At 43.5% G+C, this 17,046-nt stretch overlaps 7 protein-coding genes across 7 annotated transcripts; 5 read left to right on the forward strand and 2 right to left on the reverse strand.

The window, feature by feature from the left end:
• Window positions 1–172: 172 nt before the first annotated feature.
• Window positions 173–3,017, forward strand: SS1G_04139 (hypothetical protein; the record flags this gene model as incomplete). Its single annotated transcript, XM_001594282.1, has 3 exons — window positions 173–463; window positions 511–2,562; window positions 2,613–3,017. 3 exons carry the CDS (start codon window positions 173–175, stop codon window positions 3,015–3,017), a joined length of 2,748 nt encoding a protein of 915 aa, XP_001594332.1.
• A 350-nt stretch (window positions 3,018–3,367) lies between these two features.
• Window positions 3,368–5,982, reverse strand: SS1G_04140 (hypothetical protein; the record flags this gene model as incomplete). The annotated part of the gene is made up of 7 exons (XM_001594283.1): window positions 3,368–3,496; window positions 3,575–3,956; window positions 4,015–4,214; window positions 4,267–4,805; window positions 4,861–5,337; window positions 5,526–5,561; window positions 5,772–5,982. The coding sequence occupies 7 exons, from the start codon at window positions 5,980–5,982 to the stop codon at window positions 3,368–3,370; spliced, it is 1,974 nt and encodes a 657-aa protein (XP_001594333.1).
• Window positions 5,983–7,595: 1,613 nt separating this feature from the next.
• SS1G_04141 (predicted protein) lies at window positions 7,596–8,338 on the forward strand (the record flags this gene model as incomplete). Its single annotated transcript, XM_001594284.1, has 2 exons — window positions 7,596–8,221; window positions 8,305–8,338. 2 exons carry the CDS (start codon window positions 7,596–7,598, stop codon window positions 8,336–8,338), a joined length of 660 nt encoding a protein of 219 aa, XP_001594334.1.
• Window positions 8,339–9,430: 1,092 nt separating this feature from the next.
• Window positions 9,431–10,458, forward strand: SS1G_04142 (hypothetical protein; the record flags this gene model as incomplete). The annotated part of the gene is made up of 2 exons (XM_001594285.1): window positions 9,431–9,797; window positions 9,857–10,458. The coding sequence occupies 2 exons, from the start codon at window positions 9,431–9,433 to the stop codon at window positions 10,456–10,458; spliced, it is 969 nt and encodes a 322-aa protein (XP_001594335.1).
• Window positions 10,459–10,662: 204 nt separating this feature from the next.
• Window positions 10,663–11,697, forward strand: SS1G_04143 (predicted protein; the record flags this gene model as incomplete). Its single annotated transcript, XM_001594286.1, has 2 exons — window positions 10,663–10,775; window positions 11,553–11,697. 2 exons carry the CDS (start codon window positions 10,663–10,665, stop codon window positions 11,695–11,697), a joined length of 258 nt encoding a protein of 85 aa, XP_001594336.1.
• A 746-nt stretch (window positions 11,698–12,443) lies between these two features.
• Window positions 12,444–15,105, forward strand: SS1G_04144 (hypothetical protein; the record flags this gene model as incomplete). The annotated part of the gene is made up of 2 exons (XM_001594287.1): window positions 12,444–12,958; window positions 13,215–15,105. The coding sequence occupies 2 exons, from the start codon at window positions 12,444–12,446 to the stop codon at window positions 15,103–15,105; spliced, it is 2,406 nt and encodes an 801-aa protein (XP_001594337.1).
• Window positions 15,106–15,947: 842 nt separating this feature from the next.
• On the reverse strand, window positions 15,948–16,935 carry SS1G_04145 (conserved hypothetical protein; the record flags this gene model as incomplete). The annotated part of the gene is made up of 2 exons (XM_001594288.1): window positions 15,948–16,841; window positions 16,894–16,935. 2 exons carry the CDS (start codon window positions 16,933–16,935, stop codon window positions 15,948–15,950), a joined length of 936 nt encoding a protein of 311 aa, XP_001594338.1.
• Between the last annotated feature and the right edge of the window lie 111 nt (window positions 16,936–17,046).

Consider the following 17,046-nt stretch of genomic DNA (forward strand, 5'->3'; position numbering starts at 1 on the left):
GAAGCAGAAAATCGTGGCTGGTGACCCCTAGTTTAGCTTAAGCCACACCACCACAGGAGCACCAGCCACAGGAAGTTGGCGATAAGCGATAAAAAAAGTTATGTCAAAAAAAAGTTCTGGCAGTGAAATCATGGTTACAGTGAGGTTTTGATTTTCACTGTATCTCATCAAAATGCCGCCATCACAACTTAAGAGGCTAAAAGCCTCACTTCGAGAGCAAGGAATTGTCGGTCCCCAGCAATCGAAGAAACAAAAGAAACAGAATGCACAGAATGGCGCAAACAAGGAGAAGAAGATCAAGAGGAGCGTCGCGCTCAGTGGGATTCGTGATCAGTTCAACCCATTCGAGATCAGGCAAGCCAAAGCACCCAAATTTGAAGTTACGAGCAATAAAACACTTAGCGGGAGGATCTCGAAAGGTATCAAGAAACCGGGTGTTGCGAGGGGTCTTGCTGAAGAGAATGTAAGTTTGTCTGGCATCAAGTGGGACGACTGCTAATATTTTATCAGCGCCGTAAAACTCTGCTTGTTGAGATGCAGAGCAGGAATCGAGTGGGAGGTATAATAGATAAGCGTTTCGGAGAAAACGACCCTTCAATGGCTCCTGAAGATAAAATGCTCGAACGTTTCACACAGGAGAAGCAGAGAGGCCACAAGAATAGCTCGGCGTTTGATCTTGAGGACGACGAAGTATCTGGTGAACTTACACACATGGGGCAATCACTTTCTCTGGATGGTCCTACAATTCGGGATGATTTTGATGATGAGGGCTTAGAACTGTCGGATGCTGACGACCACGAGTCGGACGAGGAGCGACAAGCACGAAAACGCCGCCGAGGCTCAAATTCTGAAGGTTCAGACGAGGATGAGGAAGGAAATTCTTTGCCCGAACGAAAGAAGTCGAAGCAAGAGGTTATGAAAGAACTTATCGCTAAATCTAAAATGCACAAATATGAGCGTCAAGCAGCCAAGGAGGACGACGAGGATCTGCGAGAAGAATTAGACAAGGAAATGTCGGGCATTCATGAACTTCTTCGCGGCATGGCTGCTAAACCACCACCTCCACCGCCTGCACCACCCGCGGATATTCCTGGCATGAATCCGGAGCGGATAGCATTGATGAACGGGGGCGATCGAGCAAAGTTGGAAAAGGAATACGATATTCGAATGAGGCAAATGGCGCAAGACAAGCGATCCCAACCTACAGAAAGATCGAAAACAGAGGATGAGAAGATGGAGCAGGAATCAAGAAGATTGAAAGAATTGGAGGCGAAGAGATTACGTCGTATGGAAGGTGTGACCGAAGATAGTGACGACGAAGAAGATAATAAACCACGAAGAGTTGGCGATGAGGAGGAGGAGGAAGAAGAGGAAGAGGAAGATTACGGATTAGGTTCTGGTATCAAAACCAGACCTAGTGCTGCAGAATTAGGTGCCGACGATGAGGATGATTTCATCATAGATGATGATCTCGTAGCGAGTGGCTCAGACATCGATGAGTCGGAGGGCGAATCTGATGAAGAGGATGGTGAATCTGATAATGAAGACGACGAGTTTCTCGAAGGCCTGCTTACCGAAGAGGAGGCAAAGAGACCGGAGTTCTTGACCGGTGCAAATGCTCCTCTTCCTGAGGTTGAGATGCCTACCAAAAATGGTGTTAATGGTGACCTTGCTTATACCTTTGCATGCCCACAATCACACGAAGAGCTTCTTGAGATTACCAGAGGTATCGCTTTACTAGACCTACCAACCGTTGTACAGCGTATCAGAGCTTTGCATCATCCTAAACTCAACTCAGAAAACAAGGGAAAGCTAGGAAACTTTTCTGTTTCCCTCATTTCCCATATCTCTTACCTCGCCAACCAAGCTCAGCAACCCCCTTTCTCCGTACTAGAGAACATTATCCGACACATTCATTCGCTCGCCAAAACGTTCTCTCTTGAGATTGCTAATGCTTTTAGACGACATCTCGACGAAATCAATCAATCACGAGCCCTATCTCTTAAAGCCGGCGATCTCGTGATTCTGACGGCCATCGGAACGATATTCCCTACGTCAGATCATTTCCATCAAGTAGTTACCCCTGCGATCCTTACTATGGGACGATATCTTGGCCAAAAGATTCCTCAGACTTTGTCTGATTACACAATGGGAGCATATCTCTGCAGTTTATGCTTACAATATCAAAGGTTATCGAAGAGATACGTCCCAGAAGTGGTAGGCTTTATTGAGAATACTTTATGTGCTCTTGCGCCTAGCAAGCTGGCAAAAATTCCAGGTTGTTTTCCATATCATGAGCCAAAGAGCTCAGTTAGGATCGAGAAGGTCACGGAATCGGACCGGCAGATCGCCTTTTACGACTGTGTTGCACTAGAATCATCAGCAGATGATGAAGAGTCGTCAAAGGCCGCTTTGCTAGAGGCAACCATCAAAATCTTAAACGCAAGTGCCGATTTGTGGACAGACAAATCAGCCTTTACCGAAGTCTTTGAACCAGTCTTGACCATCCTAAAACACCTGGGAAGCAAATCTTGCAGGTCAAAGCTCTCAGAAAGTAGTCAAGTAAGCCACCCAGAAACCAACACTTCACACAAGTGCTAACAAACCCCTAGACCCTCATCCGCAAATCCAGATCAAAATTCCAAACCATGCTACAGCTAGCGCATCTCGCTCGTCGCCCTCTCGAATTACATCACCACAAACCCCTCGCCATCAAAACCTCCATCCCCAAATTCGAAGACTCCTATAATCCAGATAAACACTACGATCCTGATCGTGAACGTGCCGAGACGGCTAAGTTGAAGGCAGAGCATAAGAAGGAGAGGAAGGGCGCCATGCGCGAATTACGCAAGGATAGCAATTTCATCGCGAGAGAGAGTTTGAGACAGAAGAAGGAGAAGGATGCTGCGCATGAGAAGAAGATGAAGAGACTTATTGCTGAGATTCAGGGTGAGGAAGGAAAAGAGGCGAAGGCTTATGAGCGGGAGAAGGAATGGAGGAAGAAGGGGAAGAGATAGATAGATCCTTGTTCAAAAGGTCTGATCTAGGTGCTGCTGTGTGTCATATGCAGAAGCGTAAGCACGTAATTTTTGCACTAGTGGTGGTGGCGGTGGTGTGGTGTGGTGTACATTTAGGATTTATAAATTAATCAGAAAGCCACGCATAAATGATAAGAGATGCCGAAATTTGAAGGTTGAGAGAATGAGATTTATTCTTTACATGCTTTCCTTTTTATAAGATCATGTCTTGCTACTCAATATATTCATACTCGGGTCATCGTCATCGTCATCGTCCCAGTACATACTTTCGAAAATCAATTTTGTTCTAATCGCCTCCATACATGCATTATCCTACCCTACTCAGGATTCTAGATCACACTCAATTTCTCAATCTCTCTTCTCAACTCTTCATTTTCCTTGGTGATACCACTGTATTTATTAATCCAGTCGAACACCTCCTTATGCCAGACTCTAGAATTCTCAGGCTTCAACACCCACTATGACACAGCAGCATTAGCGTCCGGCATTCACTGCAATAACCGCATATACATTTCAGGAGAGTAAAGACAACTCACATGATTCTCATCTGGGAAGGTCAAAAATCTACTTTCCACTCCACGTGTCTGCAACACGTTGAAGGGGGCGAGACCCTCTGAGATGGGTAGTCTGTAATCTAAATCATTATGGATAATTAGATGGGGTGTTTGCCAGTTTGCAGTGTGGCTGGCTGGATTCCATTTCTGGTATCCCTCAGGGTTGTCCCAGAGGGTACCTTCGAAATCATGATGAGGGAAGAATAACTCTTCGGATGCGTATTGGTTCAGGGTTGAGAAGACACCATCGTGGGTTACGAGAGCCTTGAATTTACGGCCCAAATCGTGGCCTTGAATCCAGTTTACCATGAATCCACCATAGCTAGCTCCACATGCTACAGCACGGTTGGTATCGACGTAAGATCTAGATGGATTAATATTGCTCAGATATGGGGAGCGGGTGGCATGTTCCAGGAGCTTACAGGTTCTTCTCAATGTACTCGAACCCTTTCACAAGGTCAATATATGGTCGTCCTCCCCACTGGCCTTTGATACCATCTTGCAAGGCCATACCATAACCACTGCTTCCAGTGGGGTTTGGAGTGACCACAACATAGCCTTGTTCGGCAAAGACCGCTGGGTTCCATCGCGTGCTCCATCCCTCATTCCACGCACCTTGTGGCTAAGTATAATTAGTAACATAAATATTCGTTGTTAAATGTTAAATTACTTACTCCACCATGAATGAGGTACGCAAGAGGATACTTCTTGTTTTCATCGAAGTTTGATGGTCGAACTACCCACGCGTGGACTTTATAATCTTCGGCTCCTGTGAACCAAAATTCATCGACTTGCTTCTGTGAAAGCCCGAAAGCTTTTCCCTCATCAGAACTAGATGAAACGGTAATTTTTTTGGAGGGTTCAGCAGGGTTAATAATCGAATAGACGCTGTTATCAATCAAGGAATTCCCACTGAGGAATAATTCACCACTTGGAAGAACGTGCTTGTCCGTAACTGTTCCGTTACTGGTTAGAGCTTCGGGTAATTTTGTAGCGAGGCGCGGAGAAGCTGGTAGCTTGAATAGTTTCACTCGACCGTTCTCTTCCGCTGTTACGTATATTTCTTTCCCGTCTCGACTGAAAGTAACATTCTCGGGTTTCAGGTCCCATCCACCTTTTCCGTCCTCCGTTTCGAAGAATTCTTGGACATTTGTGAGGTCAGTAATATCAGGTATCAACAAAAGTCTTGTCTTGTCACTCTCGTATTGAATGCCTGAATTTTGTTAGAACTTTTTCTGTCTAAAACAGTAAAATTTCGTGTTGCGTACTTTTCATTCTTGTGAAAATCACCGACTTTGCATCTGGGGACCACATTGGCCCTAGACTGTAGCCTTTTAGATTGCCAGTCTCGACCAACTGGGGAGTAGGAGCTTCAGACTCTGTGAATGTCTTTAGGGGAATGTAGTATAGATCTGTTTTCGTGTAGTTGGCTGGGTCAATCTTGGGATCTTTGGCAACAAAAACTATGCCGTTTTTGCTGATATCAAAATCCCCTGTTCCTCCAAATGGTGGCACTGGAGACTCGAGAGATATTTTATGGCCCGCTAAAGCGTTCACCAGTTCAGAAAAATGAACATTACCGGAATCCCTGCCTTTTGTGATCGTTGCATACCAGATGGCGTTCTTGTTTTCCGTAACCCATGAATCCCATTCTCTCACAAATAGCTTTGAGTATGTTTTAGCCGTTGATAGAGGCTTCTTGGCTGTCTCAGCATTATATAACTTTCCAGATGGAGTCGCCAAGCCTAAAATAATGAAAATTAGTTATACCAGAAGCAAGATTATGTTTTGAAAGCCGATATATCGTCCAAAGATTTGACTAAAACTGTAGAACATTCATATTGGTCTATTGTGTCACATGGAGTTCGATCTCCGGTTGAAATGGTAATCCAAAGAGAGAGAGAGGAACAAGTGTATAACAATTAATACATACCAGTAACAGCTATGGCCACAACATCCGGAGCAAGAACTGTAAGCTTTATGTTAGAGATAGCACCGTCGAAGGTCGTGACAATCTTTGGCCTACAAGCTGTCAACAAAAGTTTCTTCGTGGAGGGATCAAGTCATATCTACTTCTTGTCCGGATTGTCTGCATCAGCAAGCACCAGATGTGTAGCTCCTTCCTCTCCAGACCTCAACCATAGCACCTCATTCTTCCATCCTAACCAAACTGGCTCACTGTCACTCGTATCATGGCTCAGAGTTGAACTTTCACCAGTGGCAATATCTAAGACATTGATTCTGGAGCTCTTGGAGTGAAATTGAAAAGAGTAGGTCGATACGGTATATAACGCCAATTTACCATCTGCGTTTGGAGTTGCTGGTGATCTCCGAGGTGCAGAAATCAACACCTCGGGGGTGAATATGGAAGAACTAACACGAATAGTCATGGTTTGATGGTTCAAATTTATTCTATTCAAGGTAAGAAGAAAGTGACGATGTTTCGATGGATTAATTGAAGGAGGATCTGATCATTGGAATGGGACAACAAATAGTTGGATATGGTGACTTCCACACCGCAATGGCGAGCTTCTTCACATGCGGAAAGAACCCCGCAAATATTGTACACAACCGAAGCTAACCTTGAGGCATCATTCCTGGCGGTGACAAACGGCAGTACTGATGGTAAGATCTTACTATATCATCCTTCTCTCGTATCTCATGATCGATCATATCATAACTTTCAACTTCACGATTGAATATAATCTTGAATGTGCTTCTCCTATCGCTAAAATGCATCATTGTTATTTATTAATTAGTTATATCGCCAAATGATCTTGTTGGTCTAGAAGCTTGCAAATAGATGCATTTGCAAGGCGCACTATTATTAGAATTCTAAGCACTCCCTACCACCTACACCCTTCCTTACCTTGCCGGCGACCAAAAATAGTCCCCATCTATTGATGTTGAGTATCATTCCGAGCTACTGTTAAGTTTCTACACACTATGGATAGTTTCGTCTATATGATAGAACCGATTCTTAATTTTAGTCTCCTTGGACTTTTCCATCTCATCTAATTATGTTTTTATTCATGATCCCATTGGAACGACTGTATTGAGGCGTGCACATCCATACCACCCTAGGTCATGCATTTCGATGCGGTGCAACCCATCCTCCAGTATTGGAAAGCTGAATACGATCTTCCCATCTGGGGGCCAAGCCTGTTGAGGATCACTTTCCATGTCCGCAATTTGGACGCAACAACTAATGATAGGGCTGGGTTTGGTTCGGATTTCCATCTATCCCAGACCTTCAAGCTTACAAGTACCATTTCTTACATTTTAATACTACTTTGTGCTTATATGTTGCTTATTGTTTTTATATAGTCGTTCTTGTTTTAAGTATGCTTCTTGCCGTTCATCATTCGATTTCTTTTTCTTCCTTTTCTCCCTCTCTTTCTCTTTCTCCTCTTATTTTATTGAACTATTAATTAAGTCTACGAATATGATGGCATTTCGAGAATTCTTACTCCACTTTATGATAATAGCAGTATGCGGAGCGGAGATTGTTTTCAAGTCTCCTTCTATGGGAGAAGTAGTCGGTCCAGGATCGTATAAAATAAGTGCGAGGGATAGTGGGATAGTACCCACGCTCGAGCAATTTGACGATGCGAGTTGGGAAGTGGTGCTTTTCACCGGAAATGATACTGTTCCCGTAAGTTTTATTCCCGTTCTTGGGTATCTACGTCGAAGAAGAGAGTGAATGGAAGCAAAAAATTGCATCGATGAACTAATGCAGAATCTTAAACATATGTACAGGTTGAACTTTTTGATTATAGACTTATAGGATACAAAATGTCAGACCCCACAACTCAATCCCCTCCAGTAAATATCAGGAATTATTCAGCCCCAAGTGTGGAAAACAAATTGTAAGATACCAATTTTTGCCCTCCCTTCCGAGCACCAACCAATACAAGCCAGTTTCTTTGGATATCGCTCTTACCTCAGATCCAATGAATCTATTTGGGTCACAGCCTACTCCGACCGCTTTACTCTCACCAATATGACCGGTAATTTTTCTGATGAGGTGGTTGCCGCCAACAACAAAGTCGACTCCATGGCCGCCCCATACAGGACTATTTCCTGTGGAGCGAAATCTGGAAGAGAGTGTGACCAAAAGTTATTAGAAAGCCTGGGACTGGGTGCGGTGACGGGAGACTCCGCAAGTGTCAGTAGCACAACAGCGGCAACAGCGACAACAGATACCACGGCAGCAACGAAAACAACAGATACAACGGCGACAACAGCGATAACAGGATCGACCGCGATGAATTCGAACTCAGCTGCAGGTCAAGTAAATACCAACACAACCAGCAGTAAAAAAACGAGCGGAGGCATGATTGCAGGAGTAGTAGTGGGTGCTATAGCGGCGGTATCCATTACGATCGCAGCAGCTGTGTTCTTGTTAAAGAGAGCGAGGAAGAGGAGGATTTCCAAAGGAGAAATGGTGATAAATGATATGAGTCTCACAGGTCAGAAGCCGGGCGCATTCTACCAGAAGGACACTTATGGAGGAGTGACAAAGAATTATGAGACTTACAATATCAGTAGAAGAGCAGAAATGGACAGTGACAGAACTTATGAAATGGGTGGAGATCATCATGGTTTCGTGGAGATGCCTGGGAGTTCGTGAGCTTCATCCACACAATCATACAGGTAAAGTGGCCATATTTCGGACAGCTACTCGTCCCATGTACTAATTATGTGCACAGTATCTGCAAGGGTCGAGTCGTAGTCCGACGATGAGAGATTCTTGGGTTTAATCCATTGCATATATGTATTCAATCCACTTAAAACCATGAGCGTACTTCAGGTATTAAGCCATTCTTAGAGAACCCTTTTGAATAACGAAAACTTTCAAGTTGTTTCGAGTTTGGGACTCCGTTCAGCATCATTGAGACGCTGACTTGAATACCTGTGGATGTTTGGTTCTTCAACTTGAGTAAGTCATCCGTATATTGAACGGTACAAGATTGAGGATTTAATGCTTTCTAGCACATATTACTTTCCAGTATCTCTCTCACGTCTGTTTCTATAACCCTAGTGTCTTTTTGGGACAGTCAGAGAAAAGATTGAGTTAATATTCTCGATATCGCTCGACTACAACCAGGAAATGTTATGATTGACAAACAGTTGCTGTATCTGCTTAATTCTAACAGCTAGGTTTCACGGAAACCACCTCCTCTCATGAATAGCTCCTCGCTGCATTTCCTGCACGTTGTATATGTTTATCGATCCTAATTGTCGATTGCATGACTAGTCGTTTTCGTGGGCACTTAACTGTAGATCTTTGTCTTCTGCAATGTTTATGGCATGGCCTTTTCTTTAAATCTATCGAGTCGCGTCTTTCACAAAAAGAAATTTTTGGTATATGAGTGTTAGGTGCTATAATATTTGGTTCCATTCTAACGTGTATGAATGATGCGTCATGTTGGTCTAATGCTGATGATTTCGAGGGCTGTGAGATGGGTTTACAGCATATATGCGGGAAAATGAAAATTGATAGAGGACTGTTAAGTTTACATAATTTAGATACCTTGAAAGGATTTGTTGATTTTGATAAAGATGTTCTTTTGTTTACTTTTTTTTTCTCCATCATAAGTAGATTCTGAGCATCGAAACATTTTGAAGGCTGGCCTTTAACCCCGCAAAGGATGATCCCTCTAACACTAGTACTTAGTCAGGGGACTGCTCCACAAGGTGATGTGAATTGCCCTTCGTCACCGCCCGATATGATAGATTTGTACCTAGCTTATGATTCTAAGCAAAATAAACTACTCTCGAGTCGTATACTTCACAACATTATTATTTCCACTTCTGAATGTATTATCACCAAATATGGCGATGATATCGCCAGTAGGGCAGGAGCGACTGTTATTTTTAGGCTTGGGAATCACGACTTATGCTGTTTTGGTCTTTGTGCGTAATCGCCTTATCCACTTTCGCGAAGCAGCTACCATTCCACCCATCGAGAACAAATCCCATTTCATCGACCAGAAGACCGAAGATTCCTTAAAACTAAGTACGCTGGGAAAGTTATTGGACAACCCAAACTATGGAATTCAAGAGACTGCCTCCATCATTGTCTGCGAACGTGCTCTGCACAATGAATCCGCCATCAACAGCCTACTTCATGAGATTAGTGAACCAGATTATGACCGACGAGAGAAGGCAGTTAGAGCATTTATATTGATTGTAAATGGCTGTGTGTATTCCTACTCCTATTCCTAATATCTGGTGCCTCGAATTGATTTAAATTTGTAGCAACTGTCAAGCGAATACATAAACCAGAAACATACGAAGCACTTGTCAAGAGTCTGGAATACTCTGTAGACGACTACGAGCACCATGAATACGATTCAGATTGGGACAATTGGCACCTTCGCGACATAGCGGAAAAAAGCTGTCTTATGATAATACATGAATTAATTTACAAATACGATGTCGAAGAACTTTTGAACGCCGGGTTTATAGAACGTTGGCTGGTGAAAGAGCCATGGGGTAGAACTGCAGAAGAACGTTTGAGTAATTTCATGGACTCCCTCAACAAGGAGAAGCTCTTGAACCGGGTGATAGTGCCATTGTTTAATAATGAAAGGGGCAGGAAGATGTTAGAAGAGGCGAAACTACTACCAGCAAGACCTGATATGGCAGTAAGGCATCTTGCTATGGAAGGGAGTGCGGATCAGGATTTAGAAGATTTTGAAGGCATTTTTGCTGAAAGAAGACCGAGGGATCAGAGCACGGCAGAAGAGCACCTCAGAAGGCGTCATAGGGAAGCTATGGTTCTAAATGATGGCACAAGGCCACTTGAGCGAGGCGACATCTATGAAAATCAACAACGACCCATCGGATCTATGGAATGAAGTGAACATCTTTTTGCAAGAAGGAAGGTCACAAAAAACTTAGGCTTCAGGCGAAGTCAGAAAGTTTGCTTTGAGCTCTCTGATCAGTCAGTCCGTGAGGTACGTCCATATTCAATCAACGATATATGATACCGCCTCGCCCTTATGGTTTTCATATCAACACACTAATCTGGAAATAGCTATGGAAAAATAACACTCTACTTTATGTACGTGTACGAATTTTACGGCGGAGCGACAGGAAAACAACAGGAGCATAGTGGTACACTGCTTTACTGGATCAGATATCAAGCTCCTAAAATCCGTCACCGAGGTTTAGGGTTAGCAAGGGTAATGCTATCGGTGTCAGATATCTCGACATTACCAAAGCATAATCTATAACTTCTAGGCAGAAGCTAGGTAGAAGCTGTCGGGACCAAGAATTCGCAAGCGAAAATCGCAAGAAAAGCGAAGTCTTATAAATTACAAAAACAGTTACCAAATTTGATCACCTGATGGCCGAACTATCTACCTAGGGATACACTTTGCACTTTGCACATTGCCTACAAAATACTCCGTTGAAAGCTCAGATGACAGATTATTATGATGCGGATGCTTACCTACTACCTAGCACCTTTATGGCTGTACCTGCGTTTGATTGCAGGGAGCAGGGATGATCCTCAGATCAAAACAAATATCGGATAAGCAACGAAGTAGTAGTTTCTGAATTTCTTTTTCTTCCCTTTTATCTGCTAATGAAACAGCCAGCTATATATCTTCTTGTTGTTAATAGCCAATTGACCTTTATGAAGTCTCTATTACATTTCACCTCTGTAGATTTTTGATACTAATTGGCTTGCTGCTAGATGTGATTTGTGCCTCTTTGGAAGATTGATTTTTGGTATTCCCCTAGAAATAGAATATCTTATATTGGATACCCACAACTCTGCGATAAAGACGCGCCCTTCCAAGCTGCTGGTAAATTAAATCAAGCTCATCACCTCAATTCAAGAGAGAGAGATGGCAGAAGCAATAAAGCATTGATCACTTGAAGACACGGTAGAAGATCCTTTGAATGGGGGTAATATAAAGCTCTAGGCATAGACAACCAACTGAAGCTTAGAGAAGGTCAATAAGGCTTTTTCTGGACAATCTAATGATGATGAGGAAAGCTGCTTTACGCCCTTTCGAGGAGAAGAGTGGATTAGATCGGATTTACACCTGCAGAAGCCTTCACGATGGGTCCACGCTTTGCTTCCATAGGAAACGATGGAAACAATGGAAACAATAGAAAGATTCACAGAACAAGGAATGAAAGGAAGCATGATTTGATTACATTCATGTCCACTGATACCATTGGCTACACTGCTATATTGCTAGACTTTGACCTTCTTTCACTCTCTCAGCTTTCACCGCGCATCTGTGATACCTTCTATTACAGGGATCGGATGAATGTGCCTATAAACAGATGTACCGGCCTTGCAGCTCTCTCCTGCAGATTGCATGCATTCGCACTCTTTTCCTCATTGCTTTGAGTGGTGCTATAGTCTTCTATCTTCTATCTTCTGTCTTTTATATTCTACCCTCTACCTTCTACCTGCTATTGATGAAGGAGTTCCCTTCTACGTACCTTCCATTTTCCTCACCTCTTCCCCACAAGTTCATTCATGCATTCATTCATGATCTTTTCTTACTAGTATCTTAATATCATTCATTCACTACCGTACCTTACCTACCTTGCGAATTCCCCTGTAACAACATAAGATCCAACCCATAGGACAACAACCCATCAATTCATCATCATTCAGAACTTCCATTGTTAATTAATAAGATATCGAATTGAATATCCATTTTAAAATTGTTCAAGTAAAAAAATTAGGAGTGAGCTGGATTGAAGGTGTCGCCAGATAATCAAGAACATTGATTGGTTGATATTGGTAAATTTTGTGAGGGGTGTGTTATACAGAAAACAAATACTATAAGGCGGTAACTTTCGGTGGTTTGCACAAATGTCGACTACAAGAATCTCAACTCCAAAAAGGTCTCCAAAAAAATCGACATTCACTAAAACAGGAATTCAAGTCACAAAATCAACTCCCAATCTCGGTGCCTCCTACAATTTGGCTTTATTACAAGCTTCAGGAGCTTCACCGGTTCTTGCACATTTTTCCAATAACGGTCAGGGTTTTGGTCTAAACAATCCTAGGTCGAAGCCATCTCGACAAGTCTCACTCGCATCCCTTACCTCAAATTCACTGGCGGCAATACCGGATGCTAGTAAAAGATACCCTCTTTCAACCGTTTTTGATGAGGATATGCCACCAGCAGGCAACATGTATACACCTTCTCGAGTTGGTGGTGGGCCCGATGAGTTGGAGGTGGGTGACATAGTTGATGTTCCTGGTAACATGTATGGTACTGTCAGATTTGTCGGCAGTGTGCAAGGCAAGAAGGGGGTCTTTGCCGGAGTGGAATTGGATGAGATGTTTGCTTCCAAAGGGAAGAACAATGGTGATGTTGAAGGGTGAGATATACAAGCAACTACACCTGTAAACAAACAGTGAGCTGATTGATGGATGATACAGAGTTCACTACTTTTCAACAACAATTGATGGTGCCGGAATCTTTCTTCCTGTCAGCAGAGCAACAAGACGTAGCACTCCATCTTCTCATGATGATTCTTTTCCTCTTTCACCGGCTTCTCCATCACTGAGCAATAGGATTGGCAGGCTTGGATTAGACGTGAACACTCCACCAGCACCTCACCTACCGAGGTTCAGTCAATCAGTTGGCCCAGGTAGAATTCAAAAAACCCGACCATCGATAGCCACACCAACCACATCACGACCAGAGTCTCCAGTACGAAGAGCAGCCGCTGCTAGGACATCAATAAATGCACCCGGGCAGAGAGTCCCATCTCGATATGGAAGTCCTGCAGCGGCGAACTTTGGGCAGAACATTAGAGGAGTGCAAGATGCTAGAGACCCAAGCAAGAAAGTCGGTTACGCCCCAACAAATGGCATGAAGACACCAGTCCCTCCACGAAGTGTTTCGGCACTTGGCACAGGGAGTAGACCTGCAGCAATGAACCTCAGTGATGAAGATACACCTTCTGCTGGAATTACACGGACGGCAACAAACGGGAGTGTGAGCTCAATCTCTTCCTTCAACGCAAAGTTACGACCTGCATCAAGATCCGCCTCGCGTGCGTCCCGAGCTACTGACGACGAGGTCGAGCGATTGAGAGGTCTACTGGAGGAGCGCGATCGGGAAATAAAAGCACAAGCTTCAATCATAGAAGACATGGAAAAGACTCTTAGTGAAGCTCAGTCACTGATGGAGGACAACAATGAGAACGCGGGCGGTCATAGAGATAGCCGGGGAAGCATGGAGGACAAAGACGCAGCACAATTGAGAGCAATAATTCGTGAAAAGAATGAAAAAATCGCCATGCTGACTGCTGAGTTTGATCAGCATCGAGCTGATTTCAGAAGTACAATAGACACACTTGAGATGGCTGGTGCTGAAACCGAAAGAGTCTACGATGAGCGCATGAGTAATCTTGTAATGGAGCTCAGGACGATGCATGAGAACAGTCATGATGTGAAGCATGTTGCTGTACAACTGAAACAGCTAGAAGAGCTTGTTCAGGAGCTTGAGGAAGGTCTTGAAGATGCGCGGCGTGGTGAAGCCGAGGCTCGCGGTGAGGTCGAGTTCTTGCGTGGAGAGGTTGAAAGAACTCGATCTGAGCTTCGTCGTGAGCGGGAGAAAACTGCTGAAGCTCTCAGTAACGCAAATCCTGCTACGGGTGTGGGTGCAGCAACACTTTCTAAAGAGATTGCACAAAGAGATGACGAGATCCGCGGTTTGAAAGCTATCATTCACTCGCTTAGCCGAGATGCCATACCTGATGGGAATTTCTCGGATCATGAAAAGACACCAAGTGTTACACGACCAGGGCTACATCGAAGCCGTACGGAAAGCGCTTCAGCTTCAGAGGAGGAGCGTCTTAGCCGGGAGAAGTTGGAACGAGAAGTGAGCGAACTTCGTGCCGTCGTAGAAAGTAAAGACAGCAAGGAAGAAGAAATGGAGCGTGAGCTAGAGGGGCTACGAAGGGGAAGTGTCAGCAATTCTACTACGCAGCGTACTAGTGCCATTAGCAGTGGAACTGCAACCCAGGATAGAAACTCTGTCCGAGATTCCAAAGGCACAGTTGGAAGCTGGCGGGACCGCGAAGGAACATCGGATGTTCACCACCACAACTTGGAGTCAATGCCAGAGATTGACGGTTACTCTTCAGCAGCGGAGGATTTCTGTGAATTGTGCGAGGCATCAGGTCATGATGTTCTACATTGCCCCATGTTCGGTCCTAATGGTAATAGTGGCAACTCTAGAGAGGAGTCTCCTAAAGAGCAACGAACAGGAAAAGACGTTGTCATGGAAGGACTCAAACTATCACCCAAACTAGCGCAAGAAGAATACGAACCAGCACCTTTAGCACCAGCCAAGAAGTCGTCTGATGACTCGCCTATTAAAACCATCCCTAACCTCATGGACCCAGGTGCTGCTCCAGGAAAAGCAAGTGGAGTCATCAATATGGACAAATGGTGCGGTGTATGTGAACGAGATGGACATGACAGCATTGACTGTCCGTTTGAAGATGCATTTTAGGAGATTACAGCTATGTCTTTTTTAGGATACACTGTCATACCAATGTCAATTTTTTCCTTTTCTTTTCTTTGTTATTAGTTATGGGCAAGGCCACATTGCATTGCAAGGAGTGTTATCCATGTGCAATATACCCTTTCCTTTCGGTTCTCCATTTCATGTATATTTTTCATGCGATGAGTATGAGGGGAGGGAGATGATATTTTTATGAGGCTTGGATGAGATGGAACTGGTTTGAATTAGAGGATGGGTGGAGGCACTGAAGGGACTGAAGGGAAGGAATAAAACAAAACATGACATGGACGTAATGATCATGTAGTATACTTTGTTAAATTAATGATCCCATGCTTATATTTAATTCTGTATTTTTCGATGGGAGTTTCTCGTATGCTACTAGCAATGTGATAGGTTGGTGAGTTATTCCTGGGATGAAAGATGAAAATCTTCATGATGGATGGCTATGTTGGTTAACCGTTTGTTTGTAGAATTATCTAGTACTGTTATGTAGATTTATGAGATTTATAGGAACTTTTATATAGCTGGAGAGTATACTGCTTTGATTTTTCTTAATTATGATCTTGAACCTTGAATCCTGATTATATACAAATATAAAAAAAATAAAAAGATGTTTATATCCATTAGGATTCAGGAATATTTCAATTATTATTTATATATACAATTATACAAACAGGCAAATAAGAAGACAGACAAATAAGAAGACAATCTTCTATAATAATTTCTCTTAATATTACTAAATATGTTAATTTTTATGTAGGAATATATATACATACAGAAATTTCACAATTAGATGAACGAACGAATGAATATCTATGTATCATCTATTATCACGAACTCTCCTTTCCCTGTTCCTTCTCCATCCCAGAAAACGTAACCCTCATCAAATCCTCCAATTCCGTGAGCGTCATCTCCTTAATTCCAAAAATACAATTATGTACTTTTTCGAAATTTCCTCCGAAATTGAAATTTCTCTCGTTATTTGGAGTTGATGTAATTGCATCTTTAGTGGTTTCTTCTTTTTCTTCTTTGAATTCTTCTTCCTGGATATCCCATTCTTGATCGGGGGTAAGTGATTCTGCGATGGATAGGAGTTGGTAATGCGTCACATCGATATCTTTGATGCGGATGGGTCGATTGGCAGTTTCACGGGGATGGGTAAGGATGCGTCGGATGGCTTTGGAGAGGGAGGGGAGAGTGGTGAGGGAGATGGGGTGGGTTTTTGAAGATGGGGTGAGGGTTGCACTGTGCGTGGGGAAGTGGAAGAAGGTGTTTTTTTGGAGGGATGGTTCGAGGATGGGGTTGCTGTAGAGGAGGGTGTAGCTTAGTGTGGTGGTGCTGGTGGTTTGGTCTTGGAGATAGGTTTCTATGGCGAGTTTTTGCGCGAAGATGGGATGGTGGGTTATGTGTTTCTGGATGAGGGGGTTGCAGAAATCATAGCTGTATTCTGAGGGGATGAAACGGTGCACATGTGCTTGGATACAGGCGTCTATGAGGAGTTTTTGCACGGGGATCGCGCGCGGGGATATAGTAGAGATGACGGCATCTTGGTCTGTGACGGCTTGGGTTAGGGAGTCCAGGGAGCTGTAGTCGACTTGGATTATTTTGATGGCCGGGGCGAAGAGTGTTTGGTAGGTTGTGGAGTCTCGGGTTAGGATTGTGATTTCGAAGAGTTCGGATTTTAGGAGCTCTTTGAGGATTGCTTGGCCTATTTGGCCGGATGCCTAGGGTTTGTTATTTGGGTGTAATTTTTTTGGTGTGGAAGGGGGGACTAACACCTGCTATGGCGACTTTTTTGATCGTTATATCGTAGGTCATGGTTGGGAAGATTTATGATTATTTCTCGAAAATAATGTGTATGATGTACAGTTAACTAACGATAACTGAATGCGATGCGATGAAATGCGATGAGATGAGAAGAGATAAGCA

Source organism: Sclerotinia sclerotiorum, genomic scaffold (assembly GCF_000146945.2).
Source record: "Sclerotinia sclerotiorum 1980 UF-70 scaffold_5 genomic scaffold, whole genome shotgun sequence".
NCBI lineage: Eukaryota > Fungi > Ascomycota > Leotiomycetes > Helotiales > Sclerotiniaceae > Sclerotinia > Sclerotinia sclerotiorum.